Source organism: Gigantopelta aegis, chromosome 9 (genome assembly GCF_016097555.1).
Source record: "Gigantopelta aegis isolate Gae_Host chromosome 9, Gae_host_genome, whole genome shotgun sequence".
Classification (NCBI taxonomy): Eukaryota; Metazoa; Mollusca; class Gastropoda; order Neomphalida; family Peltospiridae; genus Gigantopelta; species Gigantopelta aegis.
Window position 1 is genome coordinate 65,287,109 of NC_054707.1, and position 26,502 is coordinate 65,313,610.

The following is a 26,502-nucleotide window of genomic DNA, read 5'->3' on the forward strand; positions in this document are numbered from 1 at the left end:
GGAACCTGTGCCTACCAGCCTTGTGTTCGATGGCTTAACCACGACGCCACATAACTTTTAACTTTTGTTCTCGTTATTGTTGATAGTATTGGGTTTACTTTTGTGGACGTATTATTGGTCAGTGGTCATTTGTGTCAAGGTTATAAAACTAACCTTTTGTTATTTATGTTTTACAATACTAATAGATTTTAGGATTTCAAAAACATTCTCATATTCAGCTCTACCTCATATCGTTCTTTATCTAGAACACCTCAGGCAATATTTTCGCATCAGTGGACGTCAGTGCAATTTTAAAATATATATCGTCAACGTCCCTAACTGCGTTATGCTTCTAACTCCGTTCATTTTGTTTTCTCGTGGACGGTTCGCGCATTTAACATCCGATTTGTTGTCGTCTGCTTGTCGTTCATTTGTTAGGTTTTTCTTCACAGTTCTAGAACATTTTCATTAACAATAAAGTTCAAACAAGTAAGTATCTAAATACAAAACTTTACCCCTAAACTATTAATTTTACTAAGTCGTTTTTGTTTATTCCTTAAAATTACCGATATCGGGTCCACCTGACTCGTAGAAATTGACCTAAAATGGAGAAAGATGAGTTAACATTCGGTGCGTGTCACATGACCTCACACGTGCAAGACCAACAAGGCCAAAGCATTAATTGTTTTATGATTTTTAACACCCCTGTTGTTAGAATTTGTTTTCAATTATTATATTCGATCTGCAAAAGGTATGCCACAGTTTTGTATTTCTACTGTAGTGAATAGTATTCATAATCCATTGATAACAATTGTAAGTAAGTTTTAGTGTATAAATTGTGTTAATTAAGTATCAATTCAGAACTATTTACTGGTATGAACGTAATATCAGTATTGACAACAAGTGTTAGCGATGTGTGTTGGTAAAACGCGGACCAGAACGCTTGACAAATTGAATTTCTTCTTTAAAAAACATTAAACAAAGTGTTCGTCAACTGTGCATAGTTAAAAAACTTCTCTTTTTTTTCCTCTTTTTTTTATGTAGTGGCCTTAAAAATGAAATATGACGAGCCATACATGCGCGGTATACCTTTTGCAAACGCATGCGCCTGAATGCAGTTAAAAACGTTGCACTCTTTCCTGTTTACCGGAGGGCGTTTCACTTTTATTTACTAGAATGGATTTGTTTTATGTCCACATTGTTGATTTTTTACGTTAATTGATTGCAATCTATTTTGTTTCACGTATCGTAGCTGAAAAATGTAGAATAGTGTTTCCGTAAATATCGTATTCGTGTTTTTGTCGTTAGGCGAACGCAGTTTGGGACGTCGATGGTATATAATATAAAAGAGAGCTACACCATGACGTTTTATTAAAGAGCATTCTCCCTTTTAAAAAGTGACACGACGATGTATTTTTAATAGAGTTGTTACCTGTATCTGTGAAATGATAAAACACCACTCGGTGCAAGGTGTGCAGGGATGTATGCAGGTTGGTGGTGGTCTGGACTGGCGACGGTAAAGTTTGTGCTGGTCTATTGTCCGAACCAAATTGTTAACAACTACGAAAAATTACTCTCCTACCTTTAATTGCCGTTAGATTTCCTCCAAAGTTTGTCCAGACGCAAATCTTGAAAAAACCATTACAATGACACAGATTCCACATACCAGATAATAACCATGTTACCTATATCGACTTCGCTGAGAGCGCATACAAACTTTGGAGGAAATCTAACGGCAATTAAAGGTAGGAGAGTAATTATTTTTTGTAGTTCGGTATTTTGTAATTTGGTTCGGACAATAGACTGGTGGCCGATGTTTATAGCTGGAAAACATTTTTTTTTTTTTTTAAATGCTTCAGCATGGGTTTCTTACTCCTTCCCCCTCCCGTTATTTACTATTATTTACGGAAACTGGCAGCATTTCCAATAAATGAAGCACTTTGCGATGGCGAACGCCCACGGATTGAACATATTTTGTTGGTGATCGAATGGATGTTTTCGACTCGGCCAATTTCTCCTGAGTTATCTTTTCCTTTTTAAGTAACGTCTCAAGTTCGTACCAAAACTCGGATCCTTATCAATACTAAAATGTCATGGTTCGCCGTTCGCGATGTTATTGTTAGCAGACAACAAACGAAATTGCGTTTTGCGCATTTTTCATTTACCCGGTAGCCATCGTTTCTAATGTGGGTTTTTTTTAATTTCTCCGGTGAAAGATGTTAAATCGTAGATTTACGTCCAACTAAGTTACGCTTTATATTTACGACCGTCTTTGAGAATAAGGTGCTTCTTGCACGTAAACGTAAATCTACGGCAGACGTAAGTGCTAGTCGTAGACGTAAATTTATACCTTTTTGTGAATATGGGTCCAAGTCATAGGGCTTACTGTGCACATTCAGATTAAGCTGTTGTAAAAACGCCTGTAGATTTATGCTGGCTCCTCCGTCCGCGCGCGCGCGCGCGTGCGTGCGTGCGTGCGTGTGTGCGTGTGTTACCTTTCACGTAGGTGATTGTGTTGATGGATATATATTTCTATTGTTTATATTTAGTTTTGTTTATACGATATATCGGGTGGCTAGATAAAACGATATCCCTACTGAATATAGAATTGGCTAAACAGTATCGAGACTATAAATTTAATATTTGACACCCATTACTATATATGGCACATCCAGTGAAAACTGTAGGCCCATAGGTCTAATAGCAACAGATTCAAAATTGTAAGTTAATAAATGCGGCGCCAAAAGTGAAGTTTTTTTGTTTTTTGTTTTTTTCGGGGAGGGGGGCGGGGGGGAGACACGTAGCTTTTTGCGTCGCATTTTGTTTTACCTACAATCTGTTGCTATTTTAATAATATTTTATCTAGATAAGCCTACAATTTGTACATTGACCACCTGTTCAAGCAAACAAAAGAAGATAAAATTTTACTTTGTGTCATATTTGTGTACTTACAATTTTGAATCTGTTTCTATTTTGCCAATATTAGAACTATTATATGGGCCTTCAATTTTCACTAAATGTGCCAAATATCCATATATAGTACTTACTGTATGTGGAATATCTAAGTTACAGTCCCCATACTTGTTAAATAATTCTATGCTCAGCAAGGTTATCGGTTGGGTTTGGGTCGTGCTGCGGTGTCGTTAAACATCTATTCTATTCTGTTGGGTTTGGGGGGTTTTGTGCTTTGTTTTTCTTCTTCTTTCTTCTTCTTTTTCTTTTCTTCTTTTTCATCTTCTTTTTCTTCTTCTTCTTCTTCTTCTTCTTCTTCTTCTCCTTCTTTCTTTCTTTTGAGGGGTGTATAGCTTTTGTTTAAGATGCTGTAACATATGATGCTAAATAGCTTTCTAAATAGCTAGAATGCTATAGCTATTGACTGTGCCTATCGTGGACTGTGTAAAGTTAGAGTCTGTCTCTAATGTGGTAACAGTGGTAGGTACTGGGTTCGGATCCCAGTCGAGGCATGGGATTTTTAATCGAGATACCGACTCCAAACCCTGAGTGAGTGCTCCGCAAGGCTCAATGGGTAGGTGTAAACCACTTGCACCGACCAGTGATCCATAACTGGTTTAACAAAGGCCATGGTTTGTGCTATCCTGCCTGTGGGAAGCGCAAATAAAAGATCCCTTGCTGCCTGTCGTAAAAAGAGTAGCCTATGTGGCGACAGCGGGTTTCCTCTAAAAACAGTGTCAGAATGACCATATGTTTGACGTCCAATAGCCGATGATAAGATAAAAAATCAATGTGCTCTAGCGGCGTCGTTAAATAAAACAAACTTTACTAATGTGGTAACAGAGATATGATAGCAAAACTATAAGAACTGCAGTCATCAATAAAATGTCCATTTTAAAAACATACATACCCACTCTCACCAACCCATCCCTGGTTACGGTTTGTACGCTCCTAAAAAAAATTGTGTAATACCACAGGCGCGGGTTCAGGGGTTTGTGAAAGGGACGGGGCTTCTTTTTATGAATGAATGAATGAATGAATGTTTAACGACACCCCAGCACGAAAAATACATTGGCTATTGGGTGTCAAACTATGGCAATGCAAACAAATAAAGTGATGATCAACATCAATATAAAAATCCAAGATTTAAACAAAAACACAGTGTAAAGAACTGTGCAAAAATACAAATATCACAGATAGATACTGACTTTTACTCAAAATGTCAATTGCATCTCGAAGAAAACAAGGGGATTTGTGCTGTATTGGCCATTCTCAAAGAGAATGTTACAAACCTGCACCACGGTGAGGTTACAGCACGCGCAGCGGGACTTCTTTTTATAATTTATTTTATTATATTTATTTAAAATTGTTGTTGTTGTTGACGTCGAAAAGAAGGAGAAGGAGCGCCCCTCTGTGTGTCTCCTGAATCAGCGCGTCCCTCTACGCCTCCTCTGGATTCACACCCGTACCGCATTAATTTTATTTTCCACAGGATTTCGCCGGAAGTGGCATTGTGCACATTTTGGGCGGTGTGGCAGCATTTGTTGGCGCCCTGCTTCTTGGACCGAGGCAGGGCCGATTTCACAGACCGTCGTCTACAATAATCGACATACGAGGACACTCAGTGCCGGTAGGTTTTGTCTTTTACAAACCATTTGACATGATGTATGTAATCGTTTTGTTACAATAACATTACATGTTTACGATTTAGCATGATATTCGTAATCGTTTTGTCACAATAACACTACATGTTTACGATTTAACATGATATTCGTAATCGTTTTGTCACAATATCACTACATGTCTACGATTTAACATGATATTCGTAATCGTTTTGTCACAATAACACTACATGTTTACGATTTAACATGATATTCGTAATCGTTTTGTCACAATAACACTACATGTTTACGATTTAACATGATATTCGTAATCGTTTCGTCACAATAACACTACATGTTTACACACTCTGGTCGATACGCAACGCCATACATAATATTGTCATTGCGAATCTGGGATTATATCAAACGCCCCCTAACGATGTTACTGGTTACCAACCTGGGCTGTAGCTAGTCTTAAAGTCGCATACCCTAGTTTCACCCGGTGAAAATGAACACTAAGCTTGGTTAATCTACAAACCTGAAACGCATCTGGATAAAGTTACAATAGAACATATGACGTTAAAACGGGGAAATACCCGTAAAAACTAGGCTAATGTTCGTCCCCATAACTATTACTTCTCAAAAGTACGTGCGTTTTTAAAAATACAAAAAAAAGCATATCGCTGTAGTACAAACACTAGGATGACCGGAAACACTTTGGAAGTACGGAACTGGATAATCTAAACAATGTAATCTAAGTAATGTGTTTCATTTTAATTACCACAAATTGATTTAATAGTGAAAAAATATGTCGTGGTGTTCAAATTCGTATTCGTATTTGTATTCGCAAACTCAGGACAGTCCCTTTAATAATGTTCTTTGTATTGGTTCCAGCTTACCGCATCCAAATTAAGATATTCGCAAACTCAGGACAGTCCCTTTAATAATGTTCTTTGTATTGGTTCCAGCTTACCGCATCCAAATTAAGATATTCGTATTCATATTCGCAAACTCAGGACAGTCTCTTTAATACTGTTCGGTGTCTTTGGTTCCCGCTTGCCGCATCCAAATAAACATATTCGTATTCGTATTCGTATTCGCAAAGCCATTACTGTTTCTTTAATACTGTTTGGTGTCTTTGATTCCCGCTTGCCGCATCCAAATAAACATATTCGTATTTGTATACGTATTCGTATTCGCAAACCCATTACTGTCTCTTTAATACTGTTCGGTGTCTTTGATTCCCGCTTGCCGCATCCAAATAAACATATTCGTATTCGTATTCGTATTCGCAAACCCATTACTGTCTCTTTAATACTGTTTGGTGTTTCTGGTTCCAGCTTGCCGCGCTGGGTGGCTTCATCCTGCTGTTCGGGTTCCTGGCGTTCAATGGCGGGTCCCAGCTGAATATATCTCAGAGCGGCAGTGGCCAGGTGGTGGCGCTGGCGGTGGTGAACACCTTCTTGTCCGGCTCCTGCTCCGCATTCGTGACGCTCTTCTCCGCCAGAATCACGGGCCGCCACTGGAGTCTTCTCTTTACCATCAACGGAGCGCTCGCGGGGATGGTGAGTACTGCGCTGCTTGTGGCTATAGACACACTGAAGCTGGGTCTGGGTTTGGGTCTATCTTCGCCACACTTGCCAAACCCAGCTTCAGTGTGTTTTGGGCTTTACTTTTGTACTGGGGAGACTGTAGGGAAAATTCTTCGTATTTAGCCACAAAACTTGGCATAGATGTTCACCAGTTATTTCTAGAAGTGTCTTACACGTACTTTCTAACAGACAGGGTAGCAGATAATATTATTACGAAATATTCTAGCCAGACCAACTGTTGTTCCCATATGTGCTTGCATAGTACAATCTCGATTTTGCTCAAATGGTGTTTGAGATAGATTAATATGTAGTACTTATTACATTTGTAAACATTGTGAAATATGGCACATGCAGCTGTGTTAATATGCCTATAAAATACGAATCCCTGGAGAATGATTGTATTTATAGGTTGCCGCATGCAACTGTGATAACACAGGATTGAAAATTAACATGAAAACCATGGTCGCCAGCAGGGCCAGTTGAAGACAAATCTTACTGGCCCTTCTCAAATTCAACTAGCCCTCCAGTTATCACATTGTAGTTTAAATGCACAGCCAAAATCAAAACTACAACATTCTTTGTTAACTAATAATCATGTGCTCACCGTATATAGTCTGTTTCCTTCAAAAGGAAACCGATGGATTGGCATGCAACTTCATAATGAATACAGTTAAAATTCATATAAAACATATTATTAAGTTTTAATCCCATACCAACTCAAATAACATTTTTTGAAGAAAAAAAACAGAATAAAGAAATCCAGTATAAATAAAAATAATTCTTTACAAATTACCATTAAGTTATGATGATTAAATCTCATTTTAATACTGGGGTGAAAACAAACTGCTAGAACAGCCGAGGTATACAGCTTCACTTGCATTGTCTCTGAAGTAAAAACAAATAATGTAATACAAAGAGAATAAAGGTAGAACTGCGCGTGTTTTAGTATATAAACCTAGTCTCGGGGTAGCAGTCCTCTTTGTGGCGATGCAAGAAGGGTACAATCTTCAGTATCGGATTTCATCGGGAATGGACGAAGCACGCACGCGCGTGCATTTAATTTGGATATTGCAAATGCTACAGTAGTAGGCTACTAATAAAATGAATATCAAAGAAAAATAAATATGTAAAAAAAACCCAACATTTCACCAAAATGTACGATGTACTTAGTTATTATATTACATAGCATAACGGTGTACTTATTGTTTATTACAGTAATATTTGGACAGTTATGTCATTATGTAAGTCTTGGTGTCAAGACTAGATCTGATATGTTCTTATTTAACGCAAATCGGTTAAATTTAAAACAATATTGACAACGACAATCAGTTAACTGACCTTTGGAATAAACCCTGGGCTGTAGTAATGGAAAAGGTCATTGTTATTCGTATATATGCGCATGCGCTCACGTTAGTGCGTGTTAACACTACAATATAGATTTTGATTTTGTCCCAGAATAATGTAAGCTAATTAAATATGATTCCTTTTTACCATAACATTGAATAACAATTGTCAAACAGTAGCTCTACTAGATAATTATGGCGTATCCAGTCCATTCTAATAAGCCGACGACTTCTAGATTTAAAAAATACATGTATTGTCTTCAATACGTTTTGAGCTCTATTTTTAGAAGACCCGGCTCACAGCCACGAGCTGAATCTGGCGCTGTTAAAATATAGAGCATGCTCTATGTTTCTGCTGCTGTAGTTCGCGACAACACAGACGCGATGTGTTTTGTCACAATCGATTCAGTTTCAGTGTCTTTGTTTTTTTAACTGGTACCATACTAGCCAGACCCTAATATCGATGGTCGCCTAACGGACTACCTTTGTAAAATTCTTAGTCGCCCATAGCAAATAAAGGTCGCCACGGGCGACCGGGCGACTGCTAATTTTCAACCCTGATAATATATCTTTAAAATACGAATCCCTGAAGAATGATTGTGTTTACAGTTTGCCGCAAGCAATTGTGATAATAAACCTTTAAACTACCAATTCCTGAAGAATTATTGTGTTTATAGGTTGCCGCGTGCGCCGGGTGTAACGTCATCTACCCGTGGTGTGCCTGTATAGTGGGTGTGTTCGCCTCGATCTCCTACCAGTTCTGGGCCTGGTTTATGGTCAAGATGTGGATTGATGACCCACTGGATGCTGTTGCTGGTAAGCCTTATTGAAACATAATATTGTATTGCATATGGGACAGATAGATGTATGGATGGATGGGTGGGTGGGGTGGTGGATGTGTTGATGATTGGATGGATGGTTGGATTGATGGATGAATGGATGGGTGGGTTGGTTTTGGCTGTGTGGGTTGGTGGGTAGATGGATGGGTGGATGTGTCGATTGGTGGATGGATGGGTGAGTTGGTTTTGGCGGTGTGTATGTGGATGGGTGGGTAGGTGGATGGATGGAGGATGGGTGGGTGGGTTGGTTTTGGCTGTGTGGGTGGCTGGATGGTTGGATGGATGGATGGGTGGGTTGGTTTTGGCTGTGTGGGTGGCTGGATTGGTGGGTGGTGTATGAGGATGGGTGGGTGGAAGGACGGATGGTAGGATGGGTGGGTGGATGTGTGCACGGCAGAAAGGGTGAATGGATGGGTGTTTGGGTCGGTGGATGTGTTGATGTTTGGTTGGATGGATGGATGGATTGATGGGTGAGTTGGTTTTGGCGGTGTGTGTGTGGGTGGGTGGGTGTATGTGGATGGGTGTGTAGGTGGATGGATGGAGGATGGGTGGGTGGGTGAGTGGGTGGACGGTAAGATGGATGGGTGGATGTGTCGATGGAAGAATGGATGGTAGGATGGGTGGGTTGTCGTGTACATGATAGAATGGATGGATGGGTGGGTGGGTGGGTGGATGGATGGATGGACGGATGGGTGAGAGGGTGGAAGGATGGGTGGGTGGATGGATGGATGGATGGATGGATGGTAGGATGGATGGATGTTTGGATGGGTGGATGGATGGATGAGTGTGTGGATGAATGGATGGTAGGAAGGATGGATGAATAGGTGGATGTGTGGGTGGATGTACGGTTTGTTGGATGGATGGGTGGATGTACAGATGGATGGGTGGGTGGCCGTGGGTGGGTGGTGGTTTGTGTTGACGAACGGACCGACGGATACACAGATACATAGATATATATACATAGTCAGATAGACAGACAGATATAGGCCCTTTTTTATTTACAATATATTAAAGGGACATTCCTGAGTTTGCTGCAATTTTTTAGATTTTATCGACTAACAGACTTTTTAACGATTGTAATTACATATCAAATATATTTTTAGAAACACGTTGAATATATAGACACTGATATTCTAAACAAGAAAATATATTTAATATGTAAATTTAATCGTAGAACTATTTTATTAGTCGAAAACATCGTACAATGCAGCAAACTCAGGAATGTCAGACAGACATACATGTATTAACAAAATGATTGGACACATATTAACCAACTTACGAGGCCCTTTTCTATTTACAATATATTAAAGAATACGACGACTGCAAATATTTGAAAGAATATAGATATTCAAAAACAAAGTAAATATATAGAAAAAAGAAAGCAAAGACAAATAATGAAATTGAAAAGGATGAAAGAGAACAAAAGAAATGAATACTTAAGACGTGTTCCGCACAACTAATTATAATTTAATTGAAGAGAGTTTTATTTCTCAAATAGTTTTGTTTGTTTAATATATTTCTGAACATAAAGTACCTAAAGTTAGGCAGACAAAAATATTGCCGCTGGGTCTGTGTTTGGCGAGTAAAGTACCAGTCGAAAAAGAAACGCAGTGAATCGAATGTGATAAAACACACCGCGTCTGTGATGACGTGGAGCTGCTTAATGTTCGAAACTTATGTTTTAATTTTTTTTTTACAGTAAAATTATCACAATTTATTGGTATTTATAGAAGAAGCTATATATTGATAACACATAATAGCTACAGACCCAGAAGTAAAAATAGACCAGACATTATGTCTGTGCCCTGTTGTCCAGACCCATACCCCCAGATCATGCTTAGGTGTGTTTCGGGCCTTAGCTGTATACTTTGTTCACAATTACATGTAGGTGTGTTTTCGGCTTTAGCTGTGTACTTTGTTCAGAATGAGGTGGTCAAAAGGCTGCAATCAGGCCAACTATTCAATCTGCTTTTTTTCGAGGTGGTTGTTAAATAGACTGTCTCGAGTGTTCTCCCATTGTAAGATGTTCTACAACCATTTCTTACACACATGTGATAACAAATATACGTGTGGTAATAATTTGAAGTCATGCTACTGGCTTCTCCCAGGTGATGACCAGTTCGCCACTACTCAGTCTAATTAAAATTAGATCCACTATTACATGTGATCTAACACCAGCCAGTTTGAAAAAATTCAGAATTATCCTGAGGGTATACGACATGTTTCGTGTGAATTACGAATGCCTTAAAACATGTTTTATTTTATAAAATAAATAATTTGTAATGTAAAATTGAAGACTGATTTAGTTGGGGTTTTTTTATAAATAAATAAATATTTTTTAATGTAAAATTGAAGACTGATAACCCACCCCGTACGTATTGGTATGGTTCGCTGTACTGCGGCCACTAAAATAGACTCGCCCGATATTTTTAGAATTTGTATGCTCCCAAATAACGTTATAAAAGGCGAAGTGTGATTGGTCAATATTTAAATTATTATTTACAGACGAAATGTTACCTGGACATTGGGAACTACGCAGTGTTGTTAGTTTTAAATCACTGGCAGGATTCTGCAAGTAAGATTTTGATTGGTGGACATGAGCTCCAACTGGCTGGTGTTAGATCCACATGTAATAGTGGAGCTAATTTTAATTAGATTGGCCACTACTATAACATCGATAACACATATGCGTGTGATTATAATTTGAAATCATGCTGCTGGCTTCTCCTAGGTGACACTTTCGTGTCTCCGAGCTTTGCGCAATATGAAGATGGACCATCCCTTAATTGGGATGGTGATACGAAAGTGTGTCTTTTTATCCATTGCCAATAACGATATTGAATTTTGTTGAGTGCCCAGCCATGTTGGCATCAGGGGTAAGTCTGCTTTGGATTTGCCCCATGCCAGGGTTGGTGTACCGTATACTGATTTTAAACATGGTATCTGTGACGGTACATGCTCTTAATTTCTTTTCGCCTGTGGCGATATTAATTGTTTTAGAGGGCCGTGTGCAGTTCCAAATGCATTTAGCCCAGGTGGTCACTTTGTTACGTAATACCTTCGCGCGACCGTGCATCCTAATATGCACTTAGTCCAGTTGTGGAGGCCATGTGGCCAGTAGTTACGTAATACCTCTGCGAGTGCGGTTTCGACGACCGTGAATTTGGCGAATGGCGACAGCCAGTCTGGCGATCTAAGAAAATATACCGACTCTGGGAGAGGTGGAAATATCAAATGATAGGTGAGGTACCGCGTTGTGCCCCCAGGCGATATTCGCTGTCTCTGATAGTTTTGAATAAATAGCTAGGATTTTAGATATATCAGGGATAAACATAAGGAAGGATCCAGGGGATCGCTGTCCGTCCGGACTGGTAATTATATATATTTTCTGCTCTGTGTATAACCTTGATGTGATTGATGTGACTTTAAATATTTTAATACTGTATTATACCAATATTATTTAGACGGTGCTGCCGGTCATCTGACGCAGTAATTCTGTATGCTCACTGTTCTATATATATAAAGCTTAGCCAGTCATCCTAGAGGACCTAGGTAAACTGTAGGTTATTGTCTTTATTGTGATAGGTACCAGTATTAAGTCTGTATTACAAGGTTACTGAATGAGTAGTTAAGGGTTAATTAAAAATTAACCAGTTAGGAATACAGTTGTAATTCCTTTATTAATTAAGTTCTCCTGGAAGCGTTTCTCAATTATCACACGTGTGGGTGTTGTGTCACGGTGAAGTGATTAGCATATTGTGTAAACTAGACACCTAGAGATTAACTAATTAAGTGATCAGTTCTGGGTTGTTATTATTTGTTGTTGTTAATTAACTACTGCGGCAGTACATTTGTCAGCGTAGGTTAATACAGATTCCAAAGTGTATTGTGTTTTTGTTGTGTTTTCTAGTGAACTAAACGTGCTATAATAATATATACTTTATATAAAATCGTATCTCTGATCATACCATATTATAGAATCCCCGTGACAGGAGTGAAAATTGGGGCGCTCGTCCCGGATCTGAAACGGGACATGCATATTTAAAAAAAGTATTGTTTGTAAATGGGGGCTTTATAAATTATTTTTACAAATAACCAGAAGTAGCAACGTTGTTCACTAGAAAATTAATTAATAATAAGTGCGTCATATCTAAACATGGATACGAATTTGCTGGATAGGCCTACGCTCAGTGTAGTGGAGATTAAGCGAGCACGTAAGGCCGAGTTAGTTGAAATCGCGGGTGAGCGAGAAATTGATTTAACATCAGCTAAAACCTTAGGTGATATAAAGACAATTATTATCCAGGAAGTGTTTGGTGATAGGCCTGTTATGGAAGACAGTGAGATTGTTCCAGAGATAGAGATAAATGAGTTAAGTGTGGAACAACAATTAGCTTTAAAAAAACCAAAAAAAAAAAAAAAAAAAACTTGAGTACGAAAGCGAAGAACGTGCATTAGATAGAGATAGAGATAGAGAAGAGAAAGAGAGAGAAAGAGAAGAACGTGCATTAGATAGAGAAGAGAGAGAGAGAGAGAGAGGGATAGAGAAAAAGAAGATAGAGAGAGAGAGAGAGAGAGAGAGAGAGAGAGAGAGAGAGAGAGAGAGAAGAGAGAGATAGGGATAGAGAATTCCAGTTAACAAAATTAAAAGTGGAACATGAGTTAAAGTTGAATACTGAAGAAGTTAGACGTGAGGCAGGAAATGGTTTTAACATGTCGGAGGCTTATAGATCAGTGCCTGTATTTGATGATCAGGAGGTAGACATGTTGTTAGCCGTGTCTAAGTTTAAGGGGAAGGCTAGTGTAGCTTATAATTCAATGAGTGATGAGCGAGCAAGTCAGTACGACCTAGTTAAGGCGGCAGTGTTGAGGGCGTATGAATTACGACCTGATGATTATCGTTTACGGTATAGCGAGTTGATAAAAACGCAGGGTCAGTCTTATAGTGAGTTTGTGGCTAAGAAGGCAGGGATGTTTGATAAATGGGTGGTGTCTCATCAGGTAGAGTCATATACCGAGTTACGGGAGTTGTTGATCTTACAGGACATTAAAAATGGATTACCAGTTAGCTTACGTATTCATTTAGAGGATCGTGATGTCAAAAGGATAGAGGAGGCAGGCATAGTGGCAGATGACTACGTGTTAATACACAAAGCTCAGGCAGTACAGGGTAGCTCTATACAACAGGGTGATAAGAAGAAATTTCAGCCAGGTACCTAGACGAGCCACACACACACACAGCTGGTATAACTGCTTGTTACAGAGAGATCTAATATATATACAGTTAGGAGAGATATTTGGACAATCGTGTTTCATTCAGTTACGGGTATTATAGAATCCCCGTGACAGTATCAATCAATTTATTGTTTCGACTTGGCAACATGATTGGGACGGTGCGATTGCGAACAAGCTTCATGCTATCAAGCCAGTCTTGGGAGAGTGGCAGTCCTTCTATACAGTGCAGGAAGGATGAAATAGTCCTGTGTCGTGCTCGCATCGGTCATACATACTTGACCCATTCATTTATCTTGAAGAAAGATCTTCCACCTCAGTGTGAGTACTGTCAGTGTCTTCTGACGGTACGCCACATTTTGGTGGAGTGTACTCAGCTCAAGGAAACTAGAAAAGATATATTTGGACAACGTTCTTTGATGGAATCCTTTCGATTCTATCCGGAACTTATACTACAATTTTTAGGTGATACTGGCTTTTATTCTAAATTTTAATTTTATCTATCTCTGATATTTGTATAATTTTTTTGCCCAGTTCTTTACACTGTGTTTTTATTTAAATCTTCAATTTTTATATTGATGTTGCTCATCACTTTAGTTTTCCATTTACCATAGTTTGACACCCAATAGCCGATGTATTTTTCGTGCTGGGGTTTCGTTAAACATTTATTCATTCATTCTCCTAGGTGATGACCAGATCGCCACTACTATATCATCCAATGTAAAAAAAAAAGAAATCGATTGCTCTGTAAAATACAAGTTAACCTGAAACTGATTTGTATGTTATGGGCGAAAAAGAAAACGATAAAACTACTCAATATAGAATTGTCTGGGACTGTAATTTTAATATGTGACACACATTACTATATGAATATGTAAGACCTTGTATGAACCGTTTAGGCCCATATGTCAAATATTGTTAAAATAACAACATATTGAAAATTGTAACTCAAAAATGTCACGACAAAAAAAGCTGAGTGAAATGTTATCTACTTTGTTTTACTTGAAAATGTGGTCAATATGTCCACCGTCTTTCTCGTTGACTGGTTTATCGTGGAGTTATTGTTGTTTTGTTTTCGTGTTGGGTTGTATTTTATTTATTTGTTGTTGTTGTGGGGGTTTTTTTTTTGGGGGGGGGTTTGGGGGGTTAGAGGGGAGGCCTCCCGATATAGTGTAAATCGCAAGCGCTAGGGCCGTAAATAGATTTCAGTTTTAAAAAAGACGTTTAAATTTATTTTATTGATGATATGTAAGAAATACAATACTACATTCCTGTCCATTAAATACTATTTATCATATAACTCGTTGTTTAAAAAACGTATCCAACTCACTTTCGCTCTTTGGATACGTTTTAAAACAACTCTTTCTAAAATAAATGGAATCTATCGGCCACTCATGTATTCAACTTCAGTAACGAAATTAAATATTTATAGCATGTTAAACGAGCTATTTCGTGTAACGTTTATGTCCCGAGTGAGATAATTTTGAATTGTCATGTATTAAAGCGTCTATCAAAACCACTGGACTATATTATATTAATAGCATCCCCTCCCCTCTCCTTTTAAAAAAGCTTGATCTGTGCCTATAACTGAGGAATATGTATCCAATGAACAAATGCGCATTAGAATAGCTGCTGTTATTTGCTTTATTTGCAAATATTACTAAATACCAGTGCTGTTGCCCCGTATAGGTAGTGTGGCGGAACATGCTCTTAAATTTGTTTTCGCCTGTGGCGATTTTATTTGTGTTAGAGGGCCGTGTGCAGTTTCATTGCCCGTAGCCCAAGTGGGCAACTTGTTACGTAATACTTCGCGCGATCGGGCATTCCAATATGCACTTAGTCCAGCTTTGGAGGCCATGTGGCGAGTAGTTACGTAATACCTCTGCGAGTGCGGGTTTTACACCCGTGATTTGGCGACGAAGGCGTCAGTAAGTCTGACGATCAGAGAGAAATATACCGACACTAGTAGAGGTGAAATATCAGATGATAGGGGGAGGTACCGCCTTGTACCCCCAGGCGAATCCTGATTTATAATAAATAGCTAGTGTTTTAGAGATATCGAGGAGAACGAATAGGAAGGCTCCGAGGGAACGTTAGTCCGTTTGGACTTTGGTAAATATCATTTCTGCTCTGTGTATAACCTTGATGTGATTGATGTGACTTTAAATATTTTAATACTGTATTATACCAATATTCTTTAGACAGTGTCTTCGGTCATCTGACGAAGTAAATCGTAGACTTTTTGTTCTAACATTATACGAGTATTTGGTAATATAAAGCTTAGCCAGTCATCCTAGACGACCTAGGTACACTGTAGGTTATTGTCTTTATTGTGATCGGTACCAGTATTAATTCTGTGTTACAAGGTTACTGAATGAGTAGTTAGGGGTAATTAAAAATTAACCCGTTAGGAATAGAGCTGTAATTCCTTTATTAATTAAGTTCCCCTGGAAGCGTTCCTAAATTATCACACGTTACTGAACGAGTAGTAAGGGTTAATTAAAAATTAACCAGTTAGGAATGGTGTTGTAATTCCTTTATTAATTAACTTCTCCTGGAAGCGTTTCTCAATTATCACACGTGTGGGTGTGGTGTAACGGTGAAGTGATTCGCATATTGTGTAACTAGACACCTAGAGATTAACTAATTAAGTGATCAGTTCTGGGTTGTTATTATTGCTGTTATTAATTACTACTACGGCTGTACATTTGTCAGCGTAGATTAATACAGATTCCAAAGTGTATTGTGTTTTTGTTGTGTTTCTAGAGAACTAACGTGCTATATTAATATATACTTTATATAAGATCGTATCTCTGATCATACCTAGAGACGAGCCATACTAGGGTTTAACAGCCTGTTACAGAGAGATCTAATAGATATACAGTTAGGAGAGATATTTTGATAATCGTGTTTTATTCAGTTACGGGTATTATAGAATCCCCTGTGACAGGTAGTGAATCACTATGTGCTACCCAGATATTTGAGTACTGGGTAAACGTACCCTTAGCCAATGTATATTTAGGACTGCCATTTTGTATTGAGCATTCTTCTGTTATGGCATTGAAGTTCTTACGCAGCTACTTGACATTCCGCAAGAGCAGTTCAAGTGGATTTTCGTCTCTCTGTCAATATTAGTTTTGCTGTTAACGTGATGGTTCTTATATTATATATTATATCATTTGAATGTGATTCAGGGAAGGTTCTGTTCAGGACAGTGACTTAATGGTTAGTTGTTACTTGTTAGTGAGATATAGCTGGGCGTGGTCTAGACTTTGACGAGCAAAGAATGAAAGAAAGACATAAAGAAAGAATAAAATGGTTTATTTAACGACGCACTTAACATATAGTACCACTTCATGAGCTACGTTTTTCTATTAGCAGCAAAGGATCTTTTATATGCATCATCCAACAGACAGGATAGTACATACTACGGTCTTTGTTAAGCCAGTTGTATAGTACTGGCTGGAACAAGAGATAACCCAATGCATCCACTGACAGGGATTGATCCTAGACCGATCGCGCATCATGCACGCACGTTACCACATCCCGCACCTTGGTTCGTGTGAGAGACATTGATAAAGCGGACTTACACCTCCCCATTTGGACGTTAAAACTCATGCTGAGTAGGAGACTCCGGGGACGCGAACCCAGTAACTAAATTTAAGTTTGTTTCTGTTCAACGACAGCACTAGAGCACGTTGATTTATTAATCATCGGCTACTTATGTCAAACATTTGGTAATTCTGACATATAGTCGTAGAGAGGAAACCCGCTACATTTTTCCATTAGTAGCAAAGAATCTTTTATATGCACAATCCCACAGACAGAACAGCACATACCCCGGTCTTTGATATACCATTCGTGGAGCACTGGCTAGACCGAGAAATAGACCAATGGGCCCACTGACGAGGATCGATCCTAGACCGACTGCGCATCAGGCGAGCGCTATACCAATGGGCTACGTCCCGTCCTCAGTACCTACCATCGCCAGTATTTTCTTACCCATTTTATGAACAGGTAGCGATGTCGTAACAATATTATATCCCACTAGTTCTTTTCAGTTATTTACATCGTCACATGTACAAAACAGTCCTGTCAATGACAAAAGGCGCGTGTTGAACGGGGAGAGTATATATATATATATATATATATTCTAGGCAGCATGACTCTATCCCCATACAAACTCTAGACTCTTCACAGCTACAATTCGACCACACGCGCCTGCACAATCATTGCTTTCGGTGATATTGAGGCATTTTAACGGCATTTTCTGGATCTGGACACTGCTTACTCTTTATTGTTGTTTATATTTCTGTATTGTGGTCGTTTGGTTTGTAATCTAATTAAAATTAGCAGCACCCCATTGGAGCTCATGTCCAGTTGACCTTTCATTTGACCAATCAGAACCTTACTTGCAGAATTATGCCAGTGATTTGAACAGAATTTGAAAACATTCGGAATTATGCCGTGGCTATACGAAATGCTTCGGGTGAATTACGAAGTATGCCAGAAACAACTTTCAATATAATATTTTAATGTTCAACTTTCTTTTCAAGACGGGAAAAAACCCTTGATAGTATAGCCATAAATTCTCTTTATTCTAGTACAAAATCCAGAGTTTATTACTACACTTTCCCCACCCCCGTTTTTTAATTTGAAATAGGCCAACAAGTTCGTCTATTGCTTGATCTCGGCTATATGAACCACGGCCGCAACAGACGAGGACTGCGTATATAATATTAATGCAAAATGGTTACGATTATTATTTAATCCCGCTGCCATAGAAATGAATAAACGTCTAGCTATACAGTGCTAACTATCATTATGTTAAACACCAGTCATTTAAAATGTACTAGGGCCTCAAACTTTCTTTTCATACAATCTAAAAAACACCTATCAAATAAATATGTGTGTGTGTGTGTGTTCTAAATATACCACGCTTTGAACTTGCCCCGTGTCCATGTTGGTGTCCCCTACAGTGTTTTTAAATTTATCTTTTCGACTTGGCAAGATGATTGGGAAGGTGCGGTTGCGAACAAGCTTCATTCTGTCAAGCCAGTTCTGGGAGAGTAGCAGTCATCCTACAGGCGATGCAGGAAGGATGAAGTAGTCTTGTGCCGTGCTCGCATCGGCCATACATATTTGACGCATTCATTTATTTTAAAGAAGGACCCTCCTCCTCAGTGTGAACACTATCAGTGTACACTGACTGTGCGCCACATTTTGGTGGACTGTGATCATTTCAAGCCAACGAAAAATGATATATTTGGCAACAGAAATGTTTTGGAATCCATCCAGAATTAATTGTAAAGCTTTTAAAACACTTTCACTTCTATACAAACTTTTAAAATATACTTACCTTGATTTTATGTATTGTATTATACTTTTCACCCACAGCTACTTACACTGTGGTTCTACATAAATATATACTGACACACAATGAAAACGCAAAACAGATATTTTTCAATATTTTGTTGTGATTAATGAAAAATATATTTATAGGACTTAAAATAACAATTTATGAGAGGAAGCCATTGATTGGTACTTTTGTCTGGGTTTTAATCCTGGTTTTGTTCTCGTGAAATATACAATAGCAGAAACACACAAAATGGTGTGAAATGCGTTCACTACATGCTCAATCATGCTGCATGCAATGCACATGAAATGCCAGTATGTGGACACATAAAAGTCACGTAACGGTGTCATATTCCTCGTCACATTAAGAATGCCACGACTCAGAGAAGAACAAAGGGAGCGAGCGTTGGGCATGGTTCAAGGGGGAACTTCGCAAAGCCAAGTTGCTAGGACCTTAAGAGTCCATCCATTAACTAGTGGACGACTTGTTCAACGTCATCAACAGACCGGGAGTGTCCGTGATCGACCTCGACCTGGTCAACATCCCGTTACGACCCAACGCCAAGATCGGCAGATTCGACGACACCACCTCTGTGATCGGTTCAGAACTGCGACGATGACAGCAAGCAACATGATAGGATGTCATGGAAGGCCTATACATCCAATGACGGTCATCCGTCGACTCAGAATGGCTGGACTCAGATGCAGACGCCCGTACAACGGTAACATCATGACACCGCGACATCGTGCTGCTGGTAATCATCCACCAGCCTTTTACCGGAGTATTGTTTTCTCAGATGAGTCTCGTTTCTCTGTCTCCTTTGCCGATGGAAGAGCACGTGTGTACAGGAGACTCCATGAACGGTACGCTGACGGATGTGTGAGAGAACGTGATCGGTTTGACGGCGGTTGTCTGATGGTATGGGGGGGGGGGGGCAATCAACTGTGATTTCAGGAGTGATCTCATCATTGTTCACGATGCCCTTACAGCCCAGCGTTATGTTGACGTTATTCTAAGGTTCTAATAGACCAAATCAATTCCTATTGCCGATAATGTTAACGTTTACGAATAAAACTGATATAAGCAGCGTTTCAACACACCCAGGAAGTACATCATTTAAGAGATTTAATTAATGTTTTTAATAGCAACCGTCATTTTTGCTGAAAATTGCAGTTCCATTTTAGGGGGTACCCCGCATTAGTTTCAACCTCTGGTATATATTGCATAACAACTGTATAACAAATAAAAGTGTATTTATTTATTGTCAATGGATAATAGTATTTGCACAAATAATCAATGTCACATATTACTACCAATCACACCCGCAGCTGCTTTTACTCCGTGTTATGCAAAGTTGTATACAAATGCAATGTATCATATTTAAAACAAATAATAAATAAAAATACTACTCTTGAAGATACATACTATGGGTTGGTTGTGTATGCTTAGTTGTATATGTAGTGTGTCCATGCATAATCAGACTCTCTCATTTCCAATAAATAATTACCTTAAAACTCATTTATTGCAGTGACCCTGTGTTTTGAAAGACTTTAATGGGCATATGTTAAGAACTTCACTAGAAAATAAGCATATTACATGTGACATCTGAAATGAACACCACTGCATCCACAAATAGTGGTCAATTAATGCGGTACACATCATGGTGGGGAAAACACCCAAGGTATGGAATATGCTTGGATGTCAAGTCACTGAATGCAATATTTTCAAACCCATCAGCCTAGTTGGTTTTTATATATGCATTATTAAATCCACTGACAGCTACCAATATATCTGTTGATATTTTATTAATAATGTCCAGTGATTGGTGTTTACAAACATGTATCATATCTAGAGTTACCATTAGGGTTTTACATTTTTATTTTTTATTTGTCATAAGAAAAGCACATTCAATGCATCAAAAGTGTGCAAAAGTCATTTTTCTTTAATTATTTTCTGTTTTAACTAAATATAATATTTATATTGTATGCATTACTACAATCTGTAATGTAACAAATCATTTACATAGTAATATTGGAAACATATAGCTTTACAAGTGTGGTAATAATGGAAGATAATACTAACACACTCCTAGGTAGATTAGCAAATGTGTCAAAATTGCTCTTGTACTTGGTATATACTTCAAATACCCTTTACTATAGAAAACTCGCTGAATATATGGACAGGATTTAATGAACTGGCCTAAAGCTGTCATTACCAAGCTTATATTTGTGTACAAATAAAGAAGAGAATGCAAAATGGCTACACAGAACCCACTTCTGTAGATTTTAATGTTTTTGCCAAACTCACAAAAACAATTGTAAACAATCCCATATTTGCCTAAAACATAATTCACCAACTTAAAAAGTATGTTCAAATTACAGCAGAAATCAGGTTATTTAAATATAGTCATTCCAGAGCCAATTGCATTCAAATACACATTGTTATGGGCCAAAATCTCCAATTTGTCAGCACAGACTTTTTTCAAACTCTATTCTCAGCAGTGCACAGTAAATTAATGCCAAGGTCAAGGTCATTATGAACTCCCATGCCTGAGTGTAACCTAATTAAGCAGTTATGACTGTCAAATAACAGTAAATGGCACACAATATAAAATAATGATAATATAGTGAATATATGCTATAGGTTCTAATAGACCAAATCAATTCCTATTGCCGATAATGTTAACGTTTACTAATAAAACTGATATAAGCAGCGTTTCAACACACCCAGGAAGTACAGCAATAGAAAGTGTGGCACCTCACAACTAATCTACTTGCAAGAAAATGGGAGTTCACGTATCATTTAAGAGATTTAATCAATGTTTGCTCCATTGTAAGATGTTTCCGACTAATAAAATATTTCTACGATTAAAGTTACATATTAAATATAGTTTCTTGTTTAGAATATCAGTGTCTGTATAATCAATGTGTTTCTGGTGGTCTTAATATTTGTAAGAAGCCCAAACTGTATTTTGTCTTCAAATAATTTCGTACGTACGAAAAAACTATATTTTAACAAATAAAAGGAAATTTAACCAATTACAAATATTAGAACGGTCAGAAACCCGTTTAATATACAGCCACTAATATTTTATGCAGAAAAATATATTCGATATGTAATTACAATCGTTAAAAAGTCTCTGTTAGTCGAGAACATCTTAAAAAGTGTAGCAAACTCAGGAATGTCCCTTTAATAGCAACCGTCATTTTTGCTGAAAATTGCAGTTCCATTTTTGGGGGTATCCCGCATTAGTTTCAACCTCCGGTATATAATGCATAACAACTGTATAATAAATAAAAGTGTATTTATTTATTGTCAATGGATAATAGTATTTACACAAATAATCAATGTCACATATTACTTAAATATTTAACTCTCTTCTTTGGTACTGTGCAACCTTTAAGACCAGTTCTCCAGCCACTTTTGCACCGTCACCGAAGACCAGGAGGTCCCCTTCTGTTTCAACAAGACAATGCCCGTCCACATACTGCAATAATTACCCAGGCATTCCTGCAACAAGCCGGTATCACCGTTATGAACTGGCCCGCCGTTTCACCGGAGTTGAACCCAATTGAACACATGTGGATGAGTTAGGACGTCGTGTACGTCACCGCCAGCCACCACCGCGTAACGTCGCTGAGCTTGCACAGGCGTTACAGGAGGAGTGGAGGAACATTCCTGTGGCTTATTTGAGATGTTTGTGCCAAATCCTTTCCCCGTTGTCTTCACGCATGCTCACGGGCCAATGATGGACACTCCAGAGACTGACCTTGATATGAGGGGGTTGAACGTTTCGATTACGAATGCAACTCGATTACTGATGATAACTGGCCATGTTTCCATGTGAATGTATCTCAAGAATACCATTCATTAATGTCATATTACATTATCCATCAATTCATTAATAGTTTGTCGTTATTTGCAATGAAAAGTTGTATTTGCTTTTTCATTGTGTTTCAGTCAAAATAAATAATATTTTCATATACTTATAAATACACCACCATAGTTATTGGTAGTCCGCAAAAAAATTAAAATAAAATAAAAATATAAAAAAACATATACTATTATCCTGTTCAATTATTTAGACCCAAAGTTTTTTGCAAATGTTACGTTTATTTCCTATTCGATATTTGTTTTCTTTGCATTTACATGAAAACAAACCCAAACCCCGACAGGTTTTATATACAAATCATCATATAAAATGCACGAAGTTGACTTAATTCCACTTTTTAAAAATCTCTGTGTCTTTTGAATGCACGTTATTTCTCCTATAAATAACTAAGGTCATTTGCATATCAAAACATTGGGATCTGAGGCTACGTGAAGGCCATTATAGCTTGTTTCACTAAATCAAGGTTATTATTGTTTTGCAGTGTGTAACAGCATTGTCTAATCTTTCCGTTAAACATAGATGTAAACAAATAGAACATGTAACCCTTTCTTGTAGGTGCATTATATTTAATAAATTTAGCTAATGTATTATGTATTTTTATTTTATTATATCAATTATATATTAGCATACCATACCTAACCTAACACTACTGAGGTGTAGCACAGTAATAAACACAAATCACCTCACACATCGCAGGAATGTGCTTTCCAAATTTATAAATAAATTTAATGCAGGGCCGGACCCAGAAGACCGGGGGGGGGGATAAAATGTCAAAGGCCACCAACATCAAATAATAATAAAAATGTTATTTAATTTGCCTCTAAATTGGGAACTCATACGTATATATATATATATATATATATATATATATATATATATATATATATATATATATAGTATTTAGGGTGGTGCTAGGGGCTGGGGGTTGGGTGTTACATTTGTAATGCGAAAAACCAAAGGGCTATTGTTCGGACTCGTATGGGTTCAACCACTTTTTCATCCTGCAGACACAGCCCTGAATGTTCAAAATACGATAGCATTGCTTGGTCAATAACATCATTATTTCGATCTATGACTGCACGTGCTATTGTAGCAATGTGTAAACCACGTAAAATACAAGTTAGGTAGGGTATATAAATTCATTGAAAATGTATTAGTCGACATTCTTGTTATTGTTATTTGAGAAAAAATATGGGTAAATCGAAAAACACTTCAGTTGATGTAAAATCGTGTATTAAGAACGTTTTCGATTATTTTGAAGATGAATATCAGCGCGGTAGACCTAGGTATGCTTCTTATCGAATTGTCGATCGAGTTGCCGCTGCACTTAAAGTTTCGGTTTCAACAGTAAAAAGAATTGTGAAAAATCTAAGCTCTACGAATCCAAGCACAGAAATCACTGTTAAAAAACGCGACCGAAAACTCATCGATTTATTTGATAAAGATGTTATTAGACGACGAGTATACAGATTTTATAGAGAGGGCGAATTACCTACATTACATAAGATTAACGTGGCTTTAAGGGAGGAATGTGGAATCAACATATCCATATCAACTTTACGAAGAACACTCCATGACCTCGATTTTAAATACCAACATATGTCTACAAGCGGAAAAGTGATTTTTGAGGACGCCAATATATCAGACAGGAAATTGTCCTATCTCCATGAAATATCCAGTTTACGAGAACAGGGGTATTTAATAGTGTATCAAGATGAGACCTGGGTGAATGTCAACCACACAACATCCCACCACTGGACAGATATCCACCCGGGCACAAGTACCGCCAATCACCTGCCGAAATCAGACGCTGCTGATCGAATTCCTAAACTCTGTTCGGTGACTGGGAAGGGAAAAAGACTTATTATTTGTCATGCTGGCTGTGATAAATATGGATTGATAGATGGCTGTGAATTGATCTTTGAGACTAAAAAAAACAGACGGAGACTATCATGGTGAGATGAATCATGAAAATTTCATCAAATGGTTTGAAGAACAACTTATGCCTTCTCTACCAGAACCTTTTGTTATCGTCATGGATAACGCAAGCTACCACAACAAATTAACTGAGATTACACGATGTCCTGCACTAAACGCTAAAAAGGAAGAAATTCAGTCGTGGCTACGAAACAGAAATATACCTTTTGAGAGTAACATGACAAAGCCAGCTCTTTATGAACTTGTGAAAAGTAACAAATGTGCAAAGCAATTTGTTACTGATGATATTGCTGAACGCCATGGGCACTTGTGTCTAAGACTGCCGCCAAGACATTCTGAACTCAATCCGATAGAACTGATCTGGAGTCAAGTCAAAGGGCACATAGCTCGTCATAATGATGGTAAAATTACCACGGTGCGGAGAGAACTTGCACATGCATTGAACTCTGTCACACCTACACACTTCTCTGACGCAGTTAAACATGTAATAAAGATCGAAGAAGATTTTAGAAAACAAAATAGTTTTATAAGAAATAAAATACCCCCTGTGATAGTCCCCCTTAACGAAGATAGTGATGAAGAAATGAGTTCGTCGACTGATTAAGTTATTTCTCCATACCCATCAGGAGTATTACTTCAATGTATGCATGAACTCTTTAACACCAAAAACAATTTATTTCCATATCATTCACTATCAAACAACCTAACAACCTATAAACTAATCGACTAGAAATGCATATAGACTACACATACATACGAGAGAAATGTTTATTTAACGACACACTCAACGCATTTGATATACGTTTATGTTGCGTCAGACAAAACGGTTAAGGAGCATTATGACAATGAGAAAGAAACTCGCTACCGCCTCATGAGCGACTGTTTCCGATAAGCAATTTTGATAAGCAATAAGGGACGTTTTATATGCACCATCCCATAGACAGGATAGCACATACCACAGCCTTTATACATCATTTGTGGTGCACAGGCTGGAACTATATATATAAATAAATATGTCTTTGTAGTAGCTTTGTATCTCACCCGACCAGTGCACCACGACTGGTTAAAGGTCATGGTGTGTGCTTTCCTGTCTGTGGGAAAGTGTATATATAAAATATCCCTTGCTGCATTGGAAAAAAATGTAGCGGGTTTCCTCTGATGACTACGTGTCAGAATTACACGTTTGACATCCAATAGCTGATGATTAATTAATCAATGTGCTCTAGTGGTGTCGTTAAACAACAACAAAATATTGTATCTCACCAGACCGATCTCGCCAATGCATCAAAACATGTTATGAAATAAATAATTTGTAATGTAAAATTGAAGATTGATTTAGTTCTTTAAAACAGAAATTAAACACCTGGAGTTATATATTTTCCAATTGAGCAGTCGCCTAACCCGGCCCGTACGTATTGGTATGGTTCGCGGTACGGTGGCCCATAAATAGTCTCACCCAATATTTTTAGAATTTGTACCCTCCCAAAAGGGCGGGACGTAGCCCAGTGGTAAAGCGCTCGCTTGATGCGCGGTCGGTTTGGGATCGATCCCCGTCAGTTGGGCTATTTCTCGCTCCAGCCAGTGCACCACTACTGGTACATCAAAGGCCGTGGTATGTGAAATCCTGTCTATGGGATGGTGCATATAAAAGATCCCTTGCTGCTAATCGAAAAGAGTAGCCCATGAAGTGGCGACAGCGGGTTTCCTTCCTCAATATCTGTGTGGTCCTTAACCATATGTCCGACGCCATATAACCGTAAATAAAATGTGTTGCGTGC

At 38.1% G+C, this 26,502-nt stretch overlaps 1 protein-coding gene across 1 annotated transcript in view; it reads left to right on the forward strand.

The window, feature by feature from the left end:
- The window catches only part of LOC121381698 (putative ammonium transporter 1), a 28,512-nt gene extending 20,215 nt beyond the window's left edge, over positions 1–8,297 (forward strand). Inside the window, exons 5-7 of the mRNA XM_041511043.1 lie at positions 4,424–4,561; positions 5,873–6,097; positions 8,145–8,297. Coding sequence (XP_041366977.1) covers positions 4,424–4,561; positions 5,873–6,097; positions 8,145–8,297 — 516 coding nt within the window. The remainder of the gene's footprint in view (positions 1–4,423; positions 4,562–5,872; positions 6,098–8,144) is intronic.
- Positions 8,298–26,502: the final 18,205 nt, after the last annotated feature.